The sequence below is a fragment of the Hyperolius riggenbachi genome, chromosome 12, assembly GCF_040937935.1.
Source record: "Hyperolius riggenbachi isolate aHypRig1 chromosome 12, aHypRig1.pri, whole genome shotgun sequence".
NCBI lineage: Eukaryota > Metazoa > Chordata > Amphibia > Anura > Hyperoliidae > Hyperolius > Hyperolius riggenbachi.
In genome coordinates, this window is record NC_090657.1 from 192,255,948 (window position 1) to 192,273,911 (window position 17,964).

The window sequence follows — 17,964 nt, forward strand, 5'->3', positions numbered from 1 at the left end:
AACGTATGACAAACGCCCCCACACACAATGCAATTACAATTTCCTACGGTAGTGTTGCTCAAGCGTACAATTAGGCATGAACTTATACACGGTTACACTTCAGTCTCTTCTAGGCTATGAGTGTTAGTTTAGTACGGCAGAAGTCAAACTTATTAAATAATAATTTAATATTCTAGAAAAACATAGAACAATGCAGAACTTAATATATACAACAAGATTACAAAAAACAAAGTAAAAATAGTTACAAGATAAAAGTTACAAAGATAACACACACGGATATTTGCGTAAAATAAAAATGGGGATTAAAAAAACGTTACCAACTTGAAGGTCTCAAAGTTGTCGGCAGGAGCATGCCGCTTGTTCGACCGGAAGTCGAGATCGACTCTAGCTATGCGCTAACTCCCAGAGCAGATGGTCACTAGGCATTTGCCTCTGCTTTTTATACTCTGAGCTACGCCTGGAGGCTGCAACTTACTTGGGGAGGGGAGGAACTAGGTTTTAATTAAATCTCAGACATATTCCATTTCCAGGTAAAAGTCTACTATACATCAAAGATTGTGAAGTTAGGCTTTCAACTCCAGGTGAAAACTTGATTAAGGCGTTTTCCTGTCTCCGTTCTCAGACATAAATGGGATTTCCAGAGATCCACATACATGAAAAGGGTACTATAGCACACACACAAAACAAAAGACTTCCTTCACTTCCAATCTCCCCAGGTTACAGGTGACAATTGATTAAGGCTTTCACATTGCAGCAGGATGTCCTGTGTGATAGGTGACTGGTCGTATTCACTGAAGACCTCTTTAGATGCAAATGTAGGTCTAGTGACCCACCCACACAAATACAGGAACAGTCAATGAATCTAGCCTGCATCTCTACACCTTTGACATACCACAGCAGATATAAAAATGGGAAAATGAAAATATATTACTGTATTATCCTTAACAGCATCAGCACCCCAATATATCTCCACAGGTGGCATTGACTTTTTACCTGGGCTCTCACCTGTTTTTTTTTCCTCTGACAGCCGGGGTGCGAACTTCCTGAGCCAGGTCCTGCTGCGTCCCGGAGCGTCTGACCTAACAGGAAGTTTCAGGTGGGTCTCTTCTTTCCCACTTCTACTCTATTGTGCTTTGCTGGAAGCAGAGGGGTTGCCTTGTAGTTCAGTCCATATAAGCAACTTTCCAGGGATGTCTCCTGTAAGTGTTTACATAGTAGCAATAGTAAAAGTAAAAAATAAATACTATTATTTCGTATTTATGTACCACCAACATCTTCCGCAGCGCTTTACACTGTGTATATAGTCTTGTCACTAACTATCCTTCAGAGGAGATCATACTCTAATCCCTACCATAGTCATATGTCCATCATAGTCTATGGCCAATGTTAGGGGAAGACCATTAACTTGCCTGTATGTTTTGAGGATGTAGGAGGAAACAGAAGTGCCCGGAGTAAACCCACGCAGACATGGGTAGAAAATACAAACTCTGTAAGCAGATGTTTACGAATGTCTGCTTTATTTATTTTTAACTTTTAACCATTTGTGGACCAATGCAGTTGAAATCTACGTCCTGCATGTGGCAGCGCGAATCTGACAGGACCTAGATTTCTGTCATCACGGTGCGCAGTCACGCCGATCGCGCCACCACAATACACTCGCCTTCTCTGACGGCAGATCACTCTGAGCCGGTCAGGAGCAGTTTTCATTGGCTCCTGGCCCTGCCATCACTGTAAGCCAATCACATTGGCTTACATTGACTGACAGGTTCAGGAGCCAATGAAAGCAGCTCCTGACTGGCGCACAGCGCTCTACCGTCATAGGGTCGGCAGAGAGATGGACCTGCGGCGGGGACAGAACGGCGTGACCGGCGGGTATGTGCGGCGATTCGTCAGGAGGTGGCATCTTACCGTACCAGCAGTCTCTGATTCTTAAGGGGGCAGAGACTGCTGGTATGGAAATGGTTAAAATTGCTAGGATTTATTTTAAAGTATAAATATTGATTTCTGTAGCACCAACATTTTCCATGGGGATGTACAAAAGAACACAACAGAATACAAGGTATAACCATACAATATAAACAGTTAACTGTACAAGACCATATTAGATTACAGCTTATGTAGTGAACAAATTCAGATACAGATTTTTACATTATGGAGGAAGATATGCATGCACATTACACAGCATTGGCTAATTAGCCTTAAGCCTCATCTACACGCGTAGATGAGGCTCCGATGTGTGTCAGCGGCTCGATTTGATAAGATCCGACAGGTTGGATCTTGCTACCGCCGATTCCCTGCGCGTTCCCCGCGAGTGGACAATGACAGGGAATTGAAAGGAAGATGCGCGGGGACGAGCAGGTATCGAATCCGGAGCGGGGACGCGGAAGACGTGTAGCTTTAGCTTTATAGTCTAGTACCATGCAATTTCCCATCAGATAGATGGGTCGTATAGATAATTTCCAACAGGTCCGATCTGATTTCCTATCGTTTATCTGATTAATTTTCAGATTACTTCTATACAAATCGTTAAATTTGGAAATCAGATCGAACTTGTCGGAAATTATCTATTCAAACCATCTATCTCACAGGAAATTGCATGATGTGTACCATGCATAAGGGATAGTACAAATAGGTGAAGGGAAGCTGTGTATGAGATGGTATAATGGTGGTTAGTTGCCAGGGTGTCCTAAGTGAGAGAGTATGCTTGCACAAAGAGGTGAGTTTTTCAGGTTGCAGCTAAAAAGGCTAAGTGTGGGTGAGTGACAGATATGTTGAGGGAGAGAGTTCCAGAGAAGGGGAAAGGATCAAGAAAAGTCTTAGAGGCGGGAGTTAGAAGGGGTGACCGGGGGAAGACAGGAGAATGTTGTTAGTAGAGCAGAGATTGTGTGTAGGATGGTATATGGAAATCAGAAGCTTTTATTTCGCCAAGCATGACTGGGTCGTGCCCGGAATTGGTTTTGGCAGGTACAGGGCTAATGTGAAACCAGGACATACAATACAGACAATTTATAAAGAATACAACAGATAAGCATAACAAAAACATTGAGTTGACCGCTAGTTTCGTCAAGTGTGAGGAGAGCCCATAGAGTTCAAAGCGTTGACAGCTGAAGGGAAGAAGCTGTTCTTGTGTCTTGTGATCCTGGTGTAGATGGTCCGGAATCTCCGGCCCGAGGGAAGCTGGCTGAAGAAGTGGAAGCCGGGGTGAGATGGGTCCTTGATGATCCTCAGAGCTCTGGAGCGCAGCCTGGAGTTAAAAAGTTGATTCAGGGAGGGAAGAGGTTTCCCAATGATCCTTTCTGCTGATCTTATGACCCTCTGTAGTTTGAGTCTGTCGATGGCTGAGGAGACAGTGTACCAGACCAAGATGGAGGAGCAGAGGACAGATTCAATCGTGGCGGTGTAGAAGCTCGTCAGTTCATGGGCCATGCCGAACTTCTTCAGTTGGCGGAGGAAAAATAGTCTCTTCTGGGCTTTTTTCTGGGTGGAAGTCGTGTTGGCTTTCCAAATCAGGTCCTTGGAAATTGTAGTTCGTAGAAGGCGTGACAGGGGACAATTTCAACTTCCATGCCATCAATGCAGATTGGAGGTGAAGTGGGAGTGTGCCATCTAAAGTCAAGAATCAGCTGTACGGTTTTTCCAGTGTTGAGGACTAGGCCGTTCTCCCTACACCACTGGCAAATTCTGTCAACCTGATGACGGTACTCCTGCTCATCATTCCCAGAGATGAGGCCCACTATAGTGATATCCTCAGCGAACTTCATAACCTTGACAGAGTTTGCTGTTGACCTGCAGTTGTTTGTATAAAGGGAGAACAGGAACAGCGACAGCACACATCCTTGAGGGGCTCCTGTGTTGGTGGTCCTTGGTTGCGAGGTGGTAGTGTCCAGCTTGACGGCCTAGGATCTGTTACTTAGGAAGTCCATGATCCACAGGTGTCGGGTGGGGTGGACCTTGAGGGTAGCAAGGTTCTCTTGAAAAATTTGGGGACTGATTGTGTTAAACGCCAAGCTAAAGTCAAGTAGAAGGATCCTAGTGTATGAGCCTGGCCTATCTAGGTGATAATTGACAAGTTCCAGGCAGATGTTTATGGCGTCATCAGTGGACCTGTTCGCTCTGTACGCAAACTGAAGAGGGTCCAGCATGACCTTGGTGGATAGTTTTAGGAGAGGCAGGATCATGCTTTCAAAGGTCTTCATGATGACAGGTGTGAGAGCCACTGGCCTTAAGTTGTTGAGGTCGGAAACGCATTGTTTTTTAGGGACAGGAATGATAGTGGACCTCTTAAAGCAAGCAGGGACTTTGCCAACCTGAATTGATTTATTTAAGATGGAGGAGAGAACAGGAGCGAGTTGCCGTGCGCATGTTTTCAGACACGATGGTGGCCTGAGGCTTTCCTTGTATTTAACCTTGACAGGTGCTGCAGAACATCCTCCTCATTTACAGCCAGAGGTGGGAGGCCTGGAAGTGGGACATCTGGGTCAGAGGATAGGGCAGGAGACACCGGGGGCCCTGTGGGCGCTGCCTTGTTCTCAAGTCTGCAATAGAAGTTGCTGAGGCTCTCGGCGAGCTCTGTGCTGGGAGTTTCATATTGGGGGGGGGGGGGGCTTATAGTTTGTGGCAGCCTTGAGCCCCTTCCAGACAGCTCGTGAGTCTCTCAAGGAGAGGTTATTTTCCAATTTTACAGCATAGTTCTTTTCGGCGGCTTTCAGTTCCCGGTTTAGGATGTTCTTTGCTCTTCTATAGTCCACCCGGTTGCCGGACCTGTATGCAATTTCCTTGCTCCTCCTCAGAAGTTTATTAGAGAACCATGGTTTGTCATTTGGGTAGTGCTTGCGGGTTTTTGTTGGCATTCAGTTTTCCTCGCAGAAGTTGATGTACGAGGATATGTTGTCTGCCCACTCGTCTAGGTTTGGTGCTTCCAGGGGCTTCCAGTCCGTACAGTCAAAGCAGGCTTGAAGTTGTAGTTTAGCATCATCTGACCATACTTTTCTGGATTTCAGGACCGGTTTCGCAGTTTCCAGGCGTCTTCTGTAGGTGGGTATCGGGTGGATGACACAGTGGTCTGATGAGCCAAGCGCTGCCCACAGGTGGCCTTGAATGCACCTTTAAGGACCGTATAGCAATGGTCCAGAGTGTTAGCATTCCTGGTTGGGCAGATGACGTGTTGATGGAACCGCGGCAGCTCTTGACGGAGGTTGGCCCTGTTGAAGTCACCTTCTTCAGATAGGAAGAATCCTTTGTGTAACTGGTAGCCAGTGAAGGGAGTGACAAAGGGGGATAGACTGGAGAAGCGGGAGGAGATGTGGATGAGGTGTGATTGGCAGCCAGTGCAGGGAGTGACAGGGGGATACGGCTGGAGGATAGGTGGATGAGGTGATATTGGCAGCCAGTGGAGGGAGTGACAGAGCGGGATAGGGCTGGAGGAGAGGTGGATGAGGTGTGATTGATAGTGAAGGGAGTGACGGGATAGGGCAGGAGAAGTGGGAGGAGGTGTGATTGGCAGCCAGTGAAGGGACTGATTGATAGTTAAGGGAGTGACAGGGGATAGGGCAGGAGAAGTGGGAGGAGGTGTGATTGGCAGCCAGTGAAGGGACTGACAGAGGGGGATAGGGCTGGAGAAGCAAGAGGGAGGAGAGGTGGACAAGGTGTGACTGGCAGCCAGTGAAGGGACTGACGGGGATAGGGCTGGAGAAGCAGGAGGAGAGGTGGAGAAGGTGGGATTAGCAGCCAGTGAAGGGAGTGACAGTGGGATAGGGCTGGAGGAGAGGTGGATGAGTCGTGCAGGAGAATTCATGTAATGGGGCCAAACGATTAGCAGGTAGACCACAGAGCAGAGAATTGCAGTAGTCTAGACGTGAGATAGTCAAGGCATGCACAAGTTGTTGGAATAGTTTTTAGAGTACAGATACTTGCAGGTACTTTTGTGATAGCTGCACTTAATAAAAACATGCATCACTCAAAGTACCTCCAGTACCGAATCCTATTAATCCTTATCCTCCGGCAGTGGAAAGCAAGAGCTCATATGTTTACTTATATACAGTACTGGTGTACATACTGTTTCTGGCCACTAGGTGGCAATGCACGATAAATGATGGATAACCTCTCCATTTATTTCAGTGGAAAGGCCATCTATCATCTGTGTCACATGAGGCAGTGATGCCTAGGGAGAGTAGCAGCACACAGCTGGGCTGTTTCTATAGTCACTGTTAGGACCACACATCTGTGGGTGGTAGCAAGTACATAGGGCCTTTGAGTGGAACTATATAGGCCGCAAACATAAGTGTGCTGCGTAAGTGCACTTGTCCTTTAAAAGCCAACCGAGGTGACATGATGAGATAGACGTGTGTGTGTGTGTGTGTGTGTACAGTGCCAAGCACACAAATAACTATGCTGTGTTCCCTTTTTCCTTTCTCTGCCTGAAAGAGTTAAAAAATCAGGTATGCAAGTGACAGTTTCTGTCGGGACTGGGTCAGACTATAGCATAACCCTCACTGATTAGTAATTACAGCCATAAAACACTTTCCTGTCAGTAAATGGCTTCTGAGATCAGGAAAGACATAAAAATGGTCAATAATTCATAGATTTGAGCTCTGCCATTTCAATGAAGGTGTCGCTGAGCAGAGACAATGAAACAGTAAGAACTTAAAAACTAGATTTAAATATAAAATAAAACTGTGGGATATCTAAAAAAAAGTCATTTTTAAGAGTAGGTGGATGGATACAATTGTTTTTCTCATCAGTTTATTTTCACCTCGGTCCTTTAAAGCACACCTGAAGTGAGAGGGATTTGAAAGCGGACATATTTCCTTTTTAAAGGAGAACTGTAGTGAGAAGAATATGGAGGCTGTATTTATTTTATTTTTTAACAATACTAGTTGCCTGGCTGCCCTGCTGATTTATGTGGCTGCAGGAGTGTCTGAATAGCACCAGAAACAAGCCAGTAGATAATCTTGTTAGATCTGACAATGTCAGAAACGCCTGATCTGCTGCATGCTTGTTCAGGGTCTGTGGCTAAAAGGAGGCAGAGGATCAGAAGGACAGCCAGGGAACTAGTATTGCTTATAATGAAATAAATATGGCAGCCTTCATATCCCTCTTGCTTCAGTTGTCCTTTAAACAATACAAATTGCCTGGCTGTCTTACGGATCCTCTGCCTCTAATACAAAATGGGAAAGAGGTGCCCAAGGATTTATAAAATTAGGTTAAAAAATAAAATTGAGAAAATTGGGGAGGTGGCTTACCTTAAATTTTATCCGAGATAAACTTTTACTCATTGCATAATTGTGTTCCTTTCATATAGTTTATAGGTCATTCCTCAAGCAAAATACTTTTTTTTTTTTTCCCTTTGACTTTTTTAATTCCCTGTAAACTAAACAAGCCTCGCCCACAACTTCTCCGGAGTGCCTTGGCACTCTGAGCCTTAGTAGCAAGGGCTTATGTGAGTTCAGTCTGGGGAGGAGGAGGAGGAGGAGGAGGAGGTTATTAGCCAGAGATTTCAGAGGGGACGAGAGGGGAGTGACTTTTTTTACAGGCTGAGGGCTGGAGATAAAGATCAGCTTGCCTGTGTGTATTGTGACAAACAGAACATGGCCGCTCTCCTTGTTTCACAGGAATAAATTATCATAAATTGTTGAAGCTGTTTGCAGTTAGATTTGCTGTGTAAACTATCTAAACGTTAGATAAGATATACAGTGGGTTGCAAAAGTATTCGGCCCTCTTGAAGTTTTCCACATTTTGTCACATTACTGCCACAAACCTGAACCAATTTTATTGGAATTCCACATGAAAGACCAACACAAAGTGGTGTACATGTGAGAAGTGGAACGAAAATCATACATGATTCCAAACATTTTTTTTATAAATAAATAACTGCAAAGTGGTGTGTGCATAATTAATCGGCCCCCTTTGATCTGAGTGCAGTCAGTTGCCTATAGACATTGCCTGATGAGTGCTAATGACTAAATAGAGTGCACCTGTGTGTAATCTAATGTCAGTTCAAATACAGCTGCTCTGTGAGGGCCTCAGAGGTTGTCTAAGAGAATATTGGGAGCAACAACACAGTGAAGTCCAAAGAACACACAAGACAGGTCCAAGACCGGTCAGGGATTAAGTTATAGAGAGATTGAAAGCAGGCTTAGGCTACAAAAAGATTTCCAAAGCCTTGAACATCCCAAAGAGCACTGTTCAAGCCATCATTCAGAAATGGAAGGAGTATGGCACAACTGTAAACCTACCAAGACTAGGCCATCCACCTAAAATCACAGGCCGAACAAGGAGAGCGCTGATCAGAAATGCAGTCAAGAGCCCATGGTGACTCTGGACGAGCTGCAGATATCTACAGCTACGGTGGGAGACTCTGTCCATAGGACAACTATTAGTCATGCACTGTACAAAGTTGGCCTTTATGGAAGAGTGGCAAGAAGAAAGGCATTGTTAACAGAAAGCATAAGAAGTCCCGTTTGCAGTTTGCCACAAGCCATGTGGGGGACACAGCAACCATGTGGAAGAAGGTGCTCTGGTCAGATGAGACCAAAATGAAACTTTTTGGCCAAAATGCAAAACGCTATGTGTGGTGGAAACTAACACTGCACATCACTCTGAACACACCCTCCCCACTGTCAAATATGGTGGTGGCATCATCATACTCGGGGGGGGGGGGGGGGCGCGGGGGTGCATCTCTTCAGCAGGGACAGGGAAGCTGGTCAGAGTTGATGGGAAGATGGATGGAGCCAAATACAGGGCAAACTTGGAAGAAAGCCTCTTGGAGACTGCAAAAGACTTGAGACTGGGGCGGAGGTTCACCTTCCAGCAGGACAATGACCCTAAACATAAAGCCAGGGCAACAATGTAATGGTTTAAAACAAAACATATCCATGTGTTAGAATGGCCCAGTCAAAGTCCAGATCTAAATCCAATCGAGAATCTGTGGCAAGATCTGAAAACTGCTGTTCACAAACGCTGTCCATCTAATCTGACTGAGCTGGAGCTGTTTTGCAAAGAAGAATGGGCAAGGATTTCAGTCTCTAGATGTGCAAAGCTGGTAGAGACATACTCTAAAAGACTGGCAGCTGTAATTGCAGCAAAAGGTGGTTCTACAAAGTATTGACTCAGGGGGCTGAATAATTACGCACACTCCACTTTGCAGTTATTGATGTGTAAAAAATGTTTGGAATCATATATGATTTTCGATCCACTTCTTGCGTGTACTCCACTTTGTATTGGTCTTTCATGTGGAATTCCAATAAAATTGATTCATGTTTGTGGCAGTAATGTGACAAAATGTGGAAAACTTCAAGGGGGCCAAATACTTTTGCAAGCCACAGTATATAGACAAGTTATTTGTTATGGTTAGTTTTTGATCTCCGATCCGCTTTAATAATGAGTCGTTCCCTGCTTGACTATTTTTAGTAGTTGGATCTACAATTGGCCCGAGGAAGTGGACTCAAACCCAAGAAACGTGTTGCAATTCCGTAATTTTATTTTTATGAATTTGTCATTAGTGACATAAGCCACTCCCCTTTTTCTCAATTTTATTTGTTTTTAACCTAATTTTATACATCTATGATCTATGGGTACCGCTTTCCTCCTTTGTATCTTACACTCCCGTTGGAGGGGTGTGCTGAGTTTCACCTGGCTTCGCCACAACTAGTACGTTTTCATAAGAGAGAGACTGCATCCGGTACCTTTCTCCACACCGGAGTGAAGTTGGGGTTGTAAATTTCTACTTGCCTTGTGTGTTTTGGTTGCCCTCATTGCAATCTGCCTTTGTATTACTTTTTCCTTCCGTTTAATAATTTCATACCGGTGACATATTGTGCTATTTGGGCTCCTGTTGTCTCTGTGCTTCTTTTTCAAGGTGTACAGTCTTTGCTTTCTTTGCTCTCGCTCTAATACCTTTAGCCAAACCCTGAACAAGCATGCAGATCAGATGTTTGACTGAAGTCTGACTGCATAAATCGCACGCTTGTTTCAAGTGTGTGATCCAGATACTACTGATGCCTGAAAGATCAGTAGGAGTGCCAGGCAACTGGCATTGTTTAAAAGGATATGACAGCACCATTGTCCCTCTCACTTTAGGGGTACTTTAAATATATAACATTTTAAATCTGTCACAGGATTAGTAAAATTGCTTTGTCAGTTTGCTAATGACTGTAATTACTGCAGAAGTTAAAAAAAATGTTAAGTGGACCGCATGTACGAACTTGAAAAATGTCTTTCATTTATTGTATTAATAGTTTGAGTGTTGGTTTGTTTATTGAGATTTCAAGTTGCCTTTCTGCTTTTTAGTTTGTTTTTGTTTTGGGGTTTTGTTTTTTTTTGGGGGGAGGGGGGGTTAAGGGATAGAAGATAAACCTGTTCTTATAAACACATCATCTGTTGTGATGGGATATATTTAGGGGTGTGATTACTATGGTTTTCCCTTCCAGTTAGACTAACAGGAAATGAAGTAATGCTTCTTCCTTCCCCCATTAGCATAAATGTCCATGTTTGGGTGATACGAACATTCTTGTTTCAGAGCCATGTGATCTCTGTGTCTAGTTTAGCTTTTTGTAGGTAATGTAGCTGGGAGAGTCGCAGGGAAGTCACATGATCTGGTTCCCATCACAAACTGTGGGGCAACGCATATTGTGACCAGCCTCTTTTGCCCCACAGGCTGTACAAGAAGGAGGTCCTACAGAAGCTGGTGGAGAATTGTGTGTCCAAAGGCTACGTCTTCCAGATGGAAATGATTGTCCGAGCCAGACAGTTTAATTACACTATCGGAGAGGTAAAAATGTTGATTCCATAATGTGGTGCATCACATAGGGTTGAGCAGTTTATTTAATCAACCTGCTATAAATAGAACATTTGTAGCAAAATATTATTAGTATTATTGGTATTTATAAAAATAACTTCCAAGCTAGCGCCCATGTCTTTGTATGTCCTTCCATCCTGTACACTCCCCCTCCTGCCCTGCTTTGATTGACTACGTCACTGTCTGTCCGCTCCGCAAACACCACCTCCTTCCCTGCTGTGAATGGCTACAGCGCTAATCGGATGACATGCAGAGACCATGCACACTCCTACCCTGCGCAGCATAGTGAGTGCCACCAACAAGTTATTTATAGCACACACACACACACTCCACGCCACACACTCCACGCCACACACTCCACGCCACACACTCCACGCCACACACTCCACGCCACACACTCCACGCCACACACTCCACGCCACACACTCCACGCCACACTCCACACCACGCCACACACTCCACACCACGCCACACACTCCACACCACGCCACACCACACCACACTCCACACCACGCCACACACTCCACACCACGCCACACACTCCACACCACGCCACACACTCCACACCACGCCACACACTCCACGCCACACACTCCACGCCACACACTCCACGCCACACACTCCACGCCACACACTCCACGCCACACACGCCACGCCACACACTCCACGCCACACACTCCACGCCACACACTCCACGCCACACACTCCACGCCACACACTCCACGCCACACACTCCACGCCACACACTCCACGCCACACACTCCACGCCACACACTCCACGCCACACACTCCACGCCACACACTCCACGCCACACACTCCACGCCACACACTCCACGCCACACACTCCACGCCACACACTCCACGCCACACACTCCACGCCACACACTCCACGCCACACACTCCACGCCACACACTCCACGCCACACACTCCACGCCACACACTCCACGCCACACACTCCACGCCACACACTCCACGCCACACACTCCACGCCACACACTCCACGCCACACACTCCACTCCACACACACTCCACACACACTCCACACACACTCCACACACACTCCACACACACTCCACACACACTACACACACACTCCACACACACTACACACACACTACACACTCCACACACACTCCACACACACTCCACACACACTCCACACACACTCCACACACACACACACACACCACACACACCACCCACACCACACACAACACACACACTACACACACACACACACCACACACACTCCACACCACACACACCACCCACACTACACACACACACACACTCCACACCACACACACCACCCACACTACACACACACACACACACACACACACACACACACACCACACACACCACCCACACCACCCACACTACACACCACACTACACACCACACACTGTCCTATCTGACCAGATTAGCTGCATGCTGGTTTCTGGTGTGATTCAGGCAATGCTGTAGCCAAAGAGACCAGCAGGGCTGCCTGGCAACTGTTATTATTTAAAATTAAATATGGCACCATCCATATTCTCACTTCAGTTGTCCTTTAAACAAATAAGCACATGTACAAAATCAGAGTTCATGTATGGTCAAAACACATCAAGCAATACAGCTATGTTTTTGTTTTGTTTTTTCTTTTAATAAAAATTTTATAGCAGAAATGAGAAACCGCAGGGGAAGTGCTCTGCACTAGTTTTTCCGGTTTACAGTCTATAAAATATTGCCAGTTTGAAAACCTTTAGTAAATATTATTTAAAGAAAGTTTGATGATGATATTATCACGTTTTGTTACATAGTACAGACCATTGCAACACCATTTTACAGAATACACTGAACAGTTCTCGTCACCAACTCTCCCCGACTGAGTCACAAAATGTGATTGCTCCTTTCTCCCTCATTAAGCTGCTCTCATTGGCTAGCTGTGGGCCTGATGCAGTTGTGTTCGCTTTTCAGTTACACATCAATGTTACAGATGCTGAAAAGCAGACAGAAGCGCATATACTGCGCCAGTGGGCTCCGGTTCTTACGATCTCTAGTCATGTGATATGGGGCTCTGGCGTTCAATAATGGCACATCTTTTAGTGAGAGATGAACCTATAACCCCTCAGGGCATTGTGTCTGGAGAGTATTTATGCTAGTTGTGCATAACAGCCAATTTCATTTGGAGACCAGCATTGTAGAAATTACAGCTGGGTGCAGGAACCAACATACATTCATTCATGAACTGAGGAAGGCAAAAGCACGACACCTACTTCCTGTACTCCTCAGATATTCACAAGCTGCATTATAAAAACTACAGGCTGCAAAAAAAGAAAATAAAGAACGGCCAACTCCTAATTTATCACATGTGGACCTGACCTCACAACTTCCTTTCTGCTCTAAAAGATAAGCAACATCATAATAACCTTTACAGAAAAACATTTGTTACAGCTGATAGAAATCCTGCAATATATTTGCAGTGTATGTACCTCTTGCTTTTACGGAAGCAAACATAAGGTTAACATTTCTGTGTTCTCAAATCAGCTGCTCTGCTGAGGCAGTCAGCTGACACAGCTGAGATCAAATTACAGTAGTAATTTGTCAAGGTAAGAGGAATTAGACATGATACACTCTCTAAATACATACAGGGTACATTTCTATGCTGTCCTTATGACCTGTGCAAGAGTTCAGGTCCACTTTAAAGGACCTGGCGCAGAGCGCCGAAACGCGTAATGACATCTGCATGCTGACGCTAGCCACGCCCACCCTCTAGTGAGACTGCTTCCCCACCACCGGAGATCGCGCTGCTAGCCACAGCGCGTTGCCATCAACTACCAGGGTCGGAAGCGGTTGGCTGTACCGCTGGTATGCGATTCTTTTACTACATTTTTGTAGGTATAATGATTTATTGCGAATAAAGCTCATCCTTTTGGTTAATGCACTATAGAGCGCTCCATTTCTATTTAGAACACACTTTAAAGGAAGCCTGAGATATGTAAAAGAGCTGTTAGTGGGCACCCCTTTAAGATGGCTACTAATATACCGGCCTGGTTTTATTAGTCTAACATGTTCGGGAAGGCAGGAGTAAGGTTTCAAGACTGCACTGATTGAGCTCCCCTGCCCCTCCCCCAAGCATCTTGGAGTTGCTTTAGCTTCATAGACTGACCTCGACCTTTAAAACCCTTGGGGAGGAGTATGGGGGGAGGGGAGTTTGAGGGCGGGTGTTCACAGTTAGGTTAGTTTGGGAGGGAAGATGGGCAAGGCTGGATCTATACTTTTTGTGCCCCCTCTTCCATGTGTATCTTCCATGTACAGCACCCCTCCTCCCATTCCATATGCAGCCCCTCTTCCATGTGTATCATCCATGTACAGCACCCCTCCTCCCATTCCATGTGCAGCCTCCCCTCTTCCATGTGTATCATCCATGTACAGCACCCTTCCCATTCCACGTGCAGCCCCCTCTTCCATGTGTATCATCCATATGCAGCCCCCTCTTCCATGTGTATCATCCATGTACAGCAGCCCCTCCCATTCCACATGCAGCCACCTCTTGAATGTGTATCATCCATGTACTGCAGCCCCTCCCATTCCACGTTCAGCCCCCTCTTCCATGTGTATCATCCATGTACAGCAGCCCCTCCCATTCCATGTGCAGCCCCTTCTTCCATGTGTATCATCCATGTACAGCAGCCCCTCCCATTCCACATGCAGCCCCCTCTTCCATGTGTATCATCCATGTACAGCAGCCCCTCCCATTCCACATGCAGCCCCCTCTTCCATGTGTATCATCTATGTACAGCAGCCCCTCCCATTCCATGTGCAGCCCCCTCTTCCATGTGTATCATCTATGTACAGCAGCCCCTCCCATTCCACATGCAGCCCCCTCTTCCATGTGTATCACCCATGTACAGCAGCCCCTCCCATTCCACATGCAGCCCCCTCTTCCATGTGTATCATCCATGTACAGCAGCCCCTCCCATTCCACGTTCAGCCCCCTCTTCCATGTGTATCATCCATGTACAGCAGCCCCTCCCATTCCATGTGCAGCCCCCTCTTCCATGTGTGACATCCATGTACAGCAGCCCCTCCCATTCCATGTGCAGCCCTCTCTTCCATGTGTATCATGCTTTTAGTGTAGTTCCACCCCCACTATAGCATAACTCTCAATGATAAGTAATTACAGCCATAAGACACTTTCCTGTCAGTATCTGGCTTCTGAGAGCAGGAAAGAGATAAAATGGGTCAATGATTCATAGATTCTAGCTCTGGCATACTTCAATGAAGGTGTCGCTGAGCAGAGACAAAAACTGTAGAAACTTAAAAACTAGATTTAAATATAAAATAAAACTGTGGGGTATCAAAAAAAAAAAAAAAAATCATTTTTAGGAGAATTAGGATAGATACAATTGTTTTTCTCATCAGTTTATTTTCACCTCGAATGACCTTTAAGGACATTATTGCAGTGCTGGATAGCGTCCCCTTCTATATGCTACCGCTTTTGTATAACCTCAAGCAGTATAAACAATCGGTCTGCTGCCACACATCAATCAGGATTTTCCATCTGGCACAAGCTACGTTTTTCATCAGTGTGGCTTTTGAAATGGATCGGAACAAATCTACTTTGTAACGATTGATCAGTGTGTGTGGCAGCCATAAGGTTATTGAGCCAGTGACTGCAGCTTCCTCCAGTGCGATGCTGCCTTTGGTCTGCAGGTGGCAGCATTCAGAGCATTAATCATTTTGGCACGGAACAACGGCCATGTTAAAGGACAACTGTAGTGAGAAGAATATGGAGGCTGCTGCCATGTTTATTTATTTTTAAACAATACCAGTTGTCTGGCAGCCCTGCTGATCTGTTTGGCTGCAGTAGTGTCTGAATAGCACCAGAAACAATTTTTTCTCAGATCTGACTGTAATGTCAAGCACTTGATTTGCTGCATGCTTGTTCAGGGTTTATGGTTAAACGTACCAGAGGCAGAGGATCAGCAGGACAGCCAGGCAACTGGTATTGCTTAAAAGGAAATAAATATGGCAGCCTCCATATACCTCTCACTACAGTTCTCCTTTAATGAAAAAAAAAATTGATACAAATTTCTCTCTGAACAATTGTTCCGGATATTGGACTATAAACCTGATGATGTTCAGTTGTATACTGAGTCATTGGAACAGATTTTTATTGAGATACAGCTACATTGGAAACTCCACACACAAGCTGTGCCCACTGCTGAATGATGGGACTTTCCCCATTGAAGCCTGTCATTTCCATTCCTCTCAATGAAAAATGATCACACGATCATATGCCACTGTCAGTGTATGGCTGTCTGATTATTATTATTATTATTTTTTTTTTTTTTCGTGGCCTCTAATTATAAACAAGAAGTGAGCTTATCTATTGTAGTGTTTACTGCAGGCACGTGTGTGTGTGTGTGTGGGGTGGGGGGGGGTCCTTTTTAAATTTCCACAAAAGGGCCTCTTTGGCTGCAAAAATGAAGCCCTGGACATGCTTCCTTCCCAGCAGGAAGGGGGGGGGGGGGGCGCTATGCATTTTTGGCGCACCATGGGGCAGGGTCATATGAATACGGATTTCTGCTGCGCAGTGATGCAACGCAGGCTCCTCTGCTGCGCAATTGCTGCACTGCTTATTCGTAAAAGGAGCCTTAAGGCATGCTCCACCAGTATCATTAGGTAGCCCTACCCCCAAGACTTCTTACTTGTTTATGTACTGGCTGGAGCTGGAATTTGAATCCTTGGGGGTTCAAATGCCACATCCCGCAGTTTTGTGCGTGGAGAGAATGTGCTGCATCTCCACTGACCATGATTAGGAAGTATATACGGGATAACTGGGCAACTTCTGAGGGTGGCTGAGTGGGTACCTGACTGAGTTATTGTAGGTGTACGTGCGTGAGTTGGGAGGGGCTTGGTGGGGGGTTGTCATGTTTTTTGACCACCCGGGAAGCAGAAGTGAGACCTATTCACATGACTGCAGCCAACTGAAGTGAGAGGGATATGGAGGCTGCCATATGTATTTCTTTATAAGCAATACCAGTTGCCTGACAGCTCTGCTGATCCTCTGTCTCTAATACTTTTAGCCATAGACCCTAAGGGCCCTTTTCCACTAGAGCGATTGTGATTGCTGAATCGCAAAATCGCAAATCGCTAGTGATTTTTAAATCGCTAGGGTTGTTACTTTATCATAGAAATCACGAGAAGTATTTTCCACTACAGTGATTCGATTTGGAAATCGCTAATCGCAAATCGCAATCACTTGCTGGAGCGATTTTTACAATGATAATGCAATGCAAATGCAAATCGCAATCGCATAACAGAATTAATGAAAAATCGCAATCGCTGGCGTTTGTGATTTGTGATTGCGATTGCTAGTGGAAAAGGGCCCTCAACGAGCATGCAGCAGATGAAGTGTTTCTGTCAATATTATCAGATCTGACAAGATTAGTTGCATGCTTGTTTCTGGTGTGATACATATACTACTGCAGCCAAACAGATCAGCAGGGCTGCCAGGCAACTGGTGTTGTTTAACTGCTGGTACAATACCGACGGAATCCCGACGAATCACCGCTTATGCACGCCGGGATCCTCCTGACATCCACTCTGCCGTCTTTGATGGCAGAGTCATGTGAGCCGGTTAGGAGCTGCTTTTATTGGCTCCTGACCGTGTCTATCAATGTAAGCCAATAGGAGTTGCATACACTGAAAGACACGGCCAGGAGCCAATGAAATCCGCTCCTGGCCCGCTCACAGTGCTCTGTCGTCATAGAGACTGGCAGGGCAAGTGAGCTGCGACGGGACATGGCGAGGATTCAGCGGCGAGATCGTTGGGAGCAATGAAAATAGCGGATGCGCGCTGCGGCGGGGGATCTACGCCCTGCCAGCCAGGTAACCACCAAAACAGGGCATAGATTTCAATCACTGTGGTTCTTAAAGGAAACCTAAACTGAGAAGGATATGGATTTTTCCTTTTAAAATAATACTAGTTGCCTGACTCTCCTGCTGATCCTGTATCTCTAATACTTTTAGCCACAGCCCCTGAACAAGCATGTAGATCAGGGGCTCTGACTGACTGAAGTCAGACTGGATTAGCTGCATGCTTGTTTCAGGTGTGTGATTCAGCCACTACTACAGCCAAAGAGATCAGCAGGACTGCCGGGCAACTGGTATTGTTTA

General features: G+C 45.7%; 1 protein-coding gene and 1 long non-coding RNA gene across 2 annotated transcripts in view; one reads left to right on the forward strand and one right to left on the reverse strand.

Moving 5' to 3' along the window:
* The window catches only part of DPM1 (dolichyl-phosphate mannosyltransferase subunit 1, catalytic), a 36,740-nt gene that overhangs the window by 17,390 nt on the left and 1,386 nt on the right, over positions 1–17,964 (forward strand). The window contains exons 7-8 of the mRNA XM_068262543.1: positions 1,028–1,096; positions 10,654–10,768. Coding sequence (XP_068118644.1) covers positions 1,028–1,096; positions 10,654–10,768 — 184 coding nt within the window. The remainder of the gene's footprint in view (positions 1–1,027; positions 1,097–10,653; positions 10,769–17,964) is intronic.
* The window catches only part of LOC137541299 (uncharacterized), a 71,374-nt gene continuing 54,433 nt past the window's right edge, over positions 1,024–17,964 (reverse strand). The window contains exon 3 of the long non-coding RNA XR_011025121.1: positions 1,024–1,197. This is a non-coding gene — a long non-coding RNA (uncharacterized lncRNA). The remainder of the gene's footprint in view (positions 1,198–17,964) is intronic.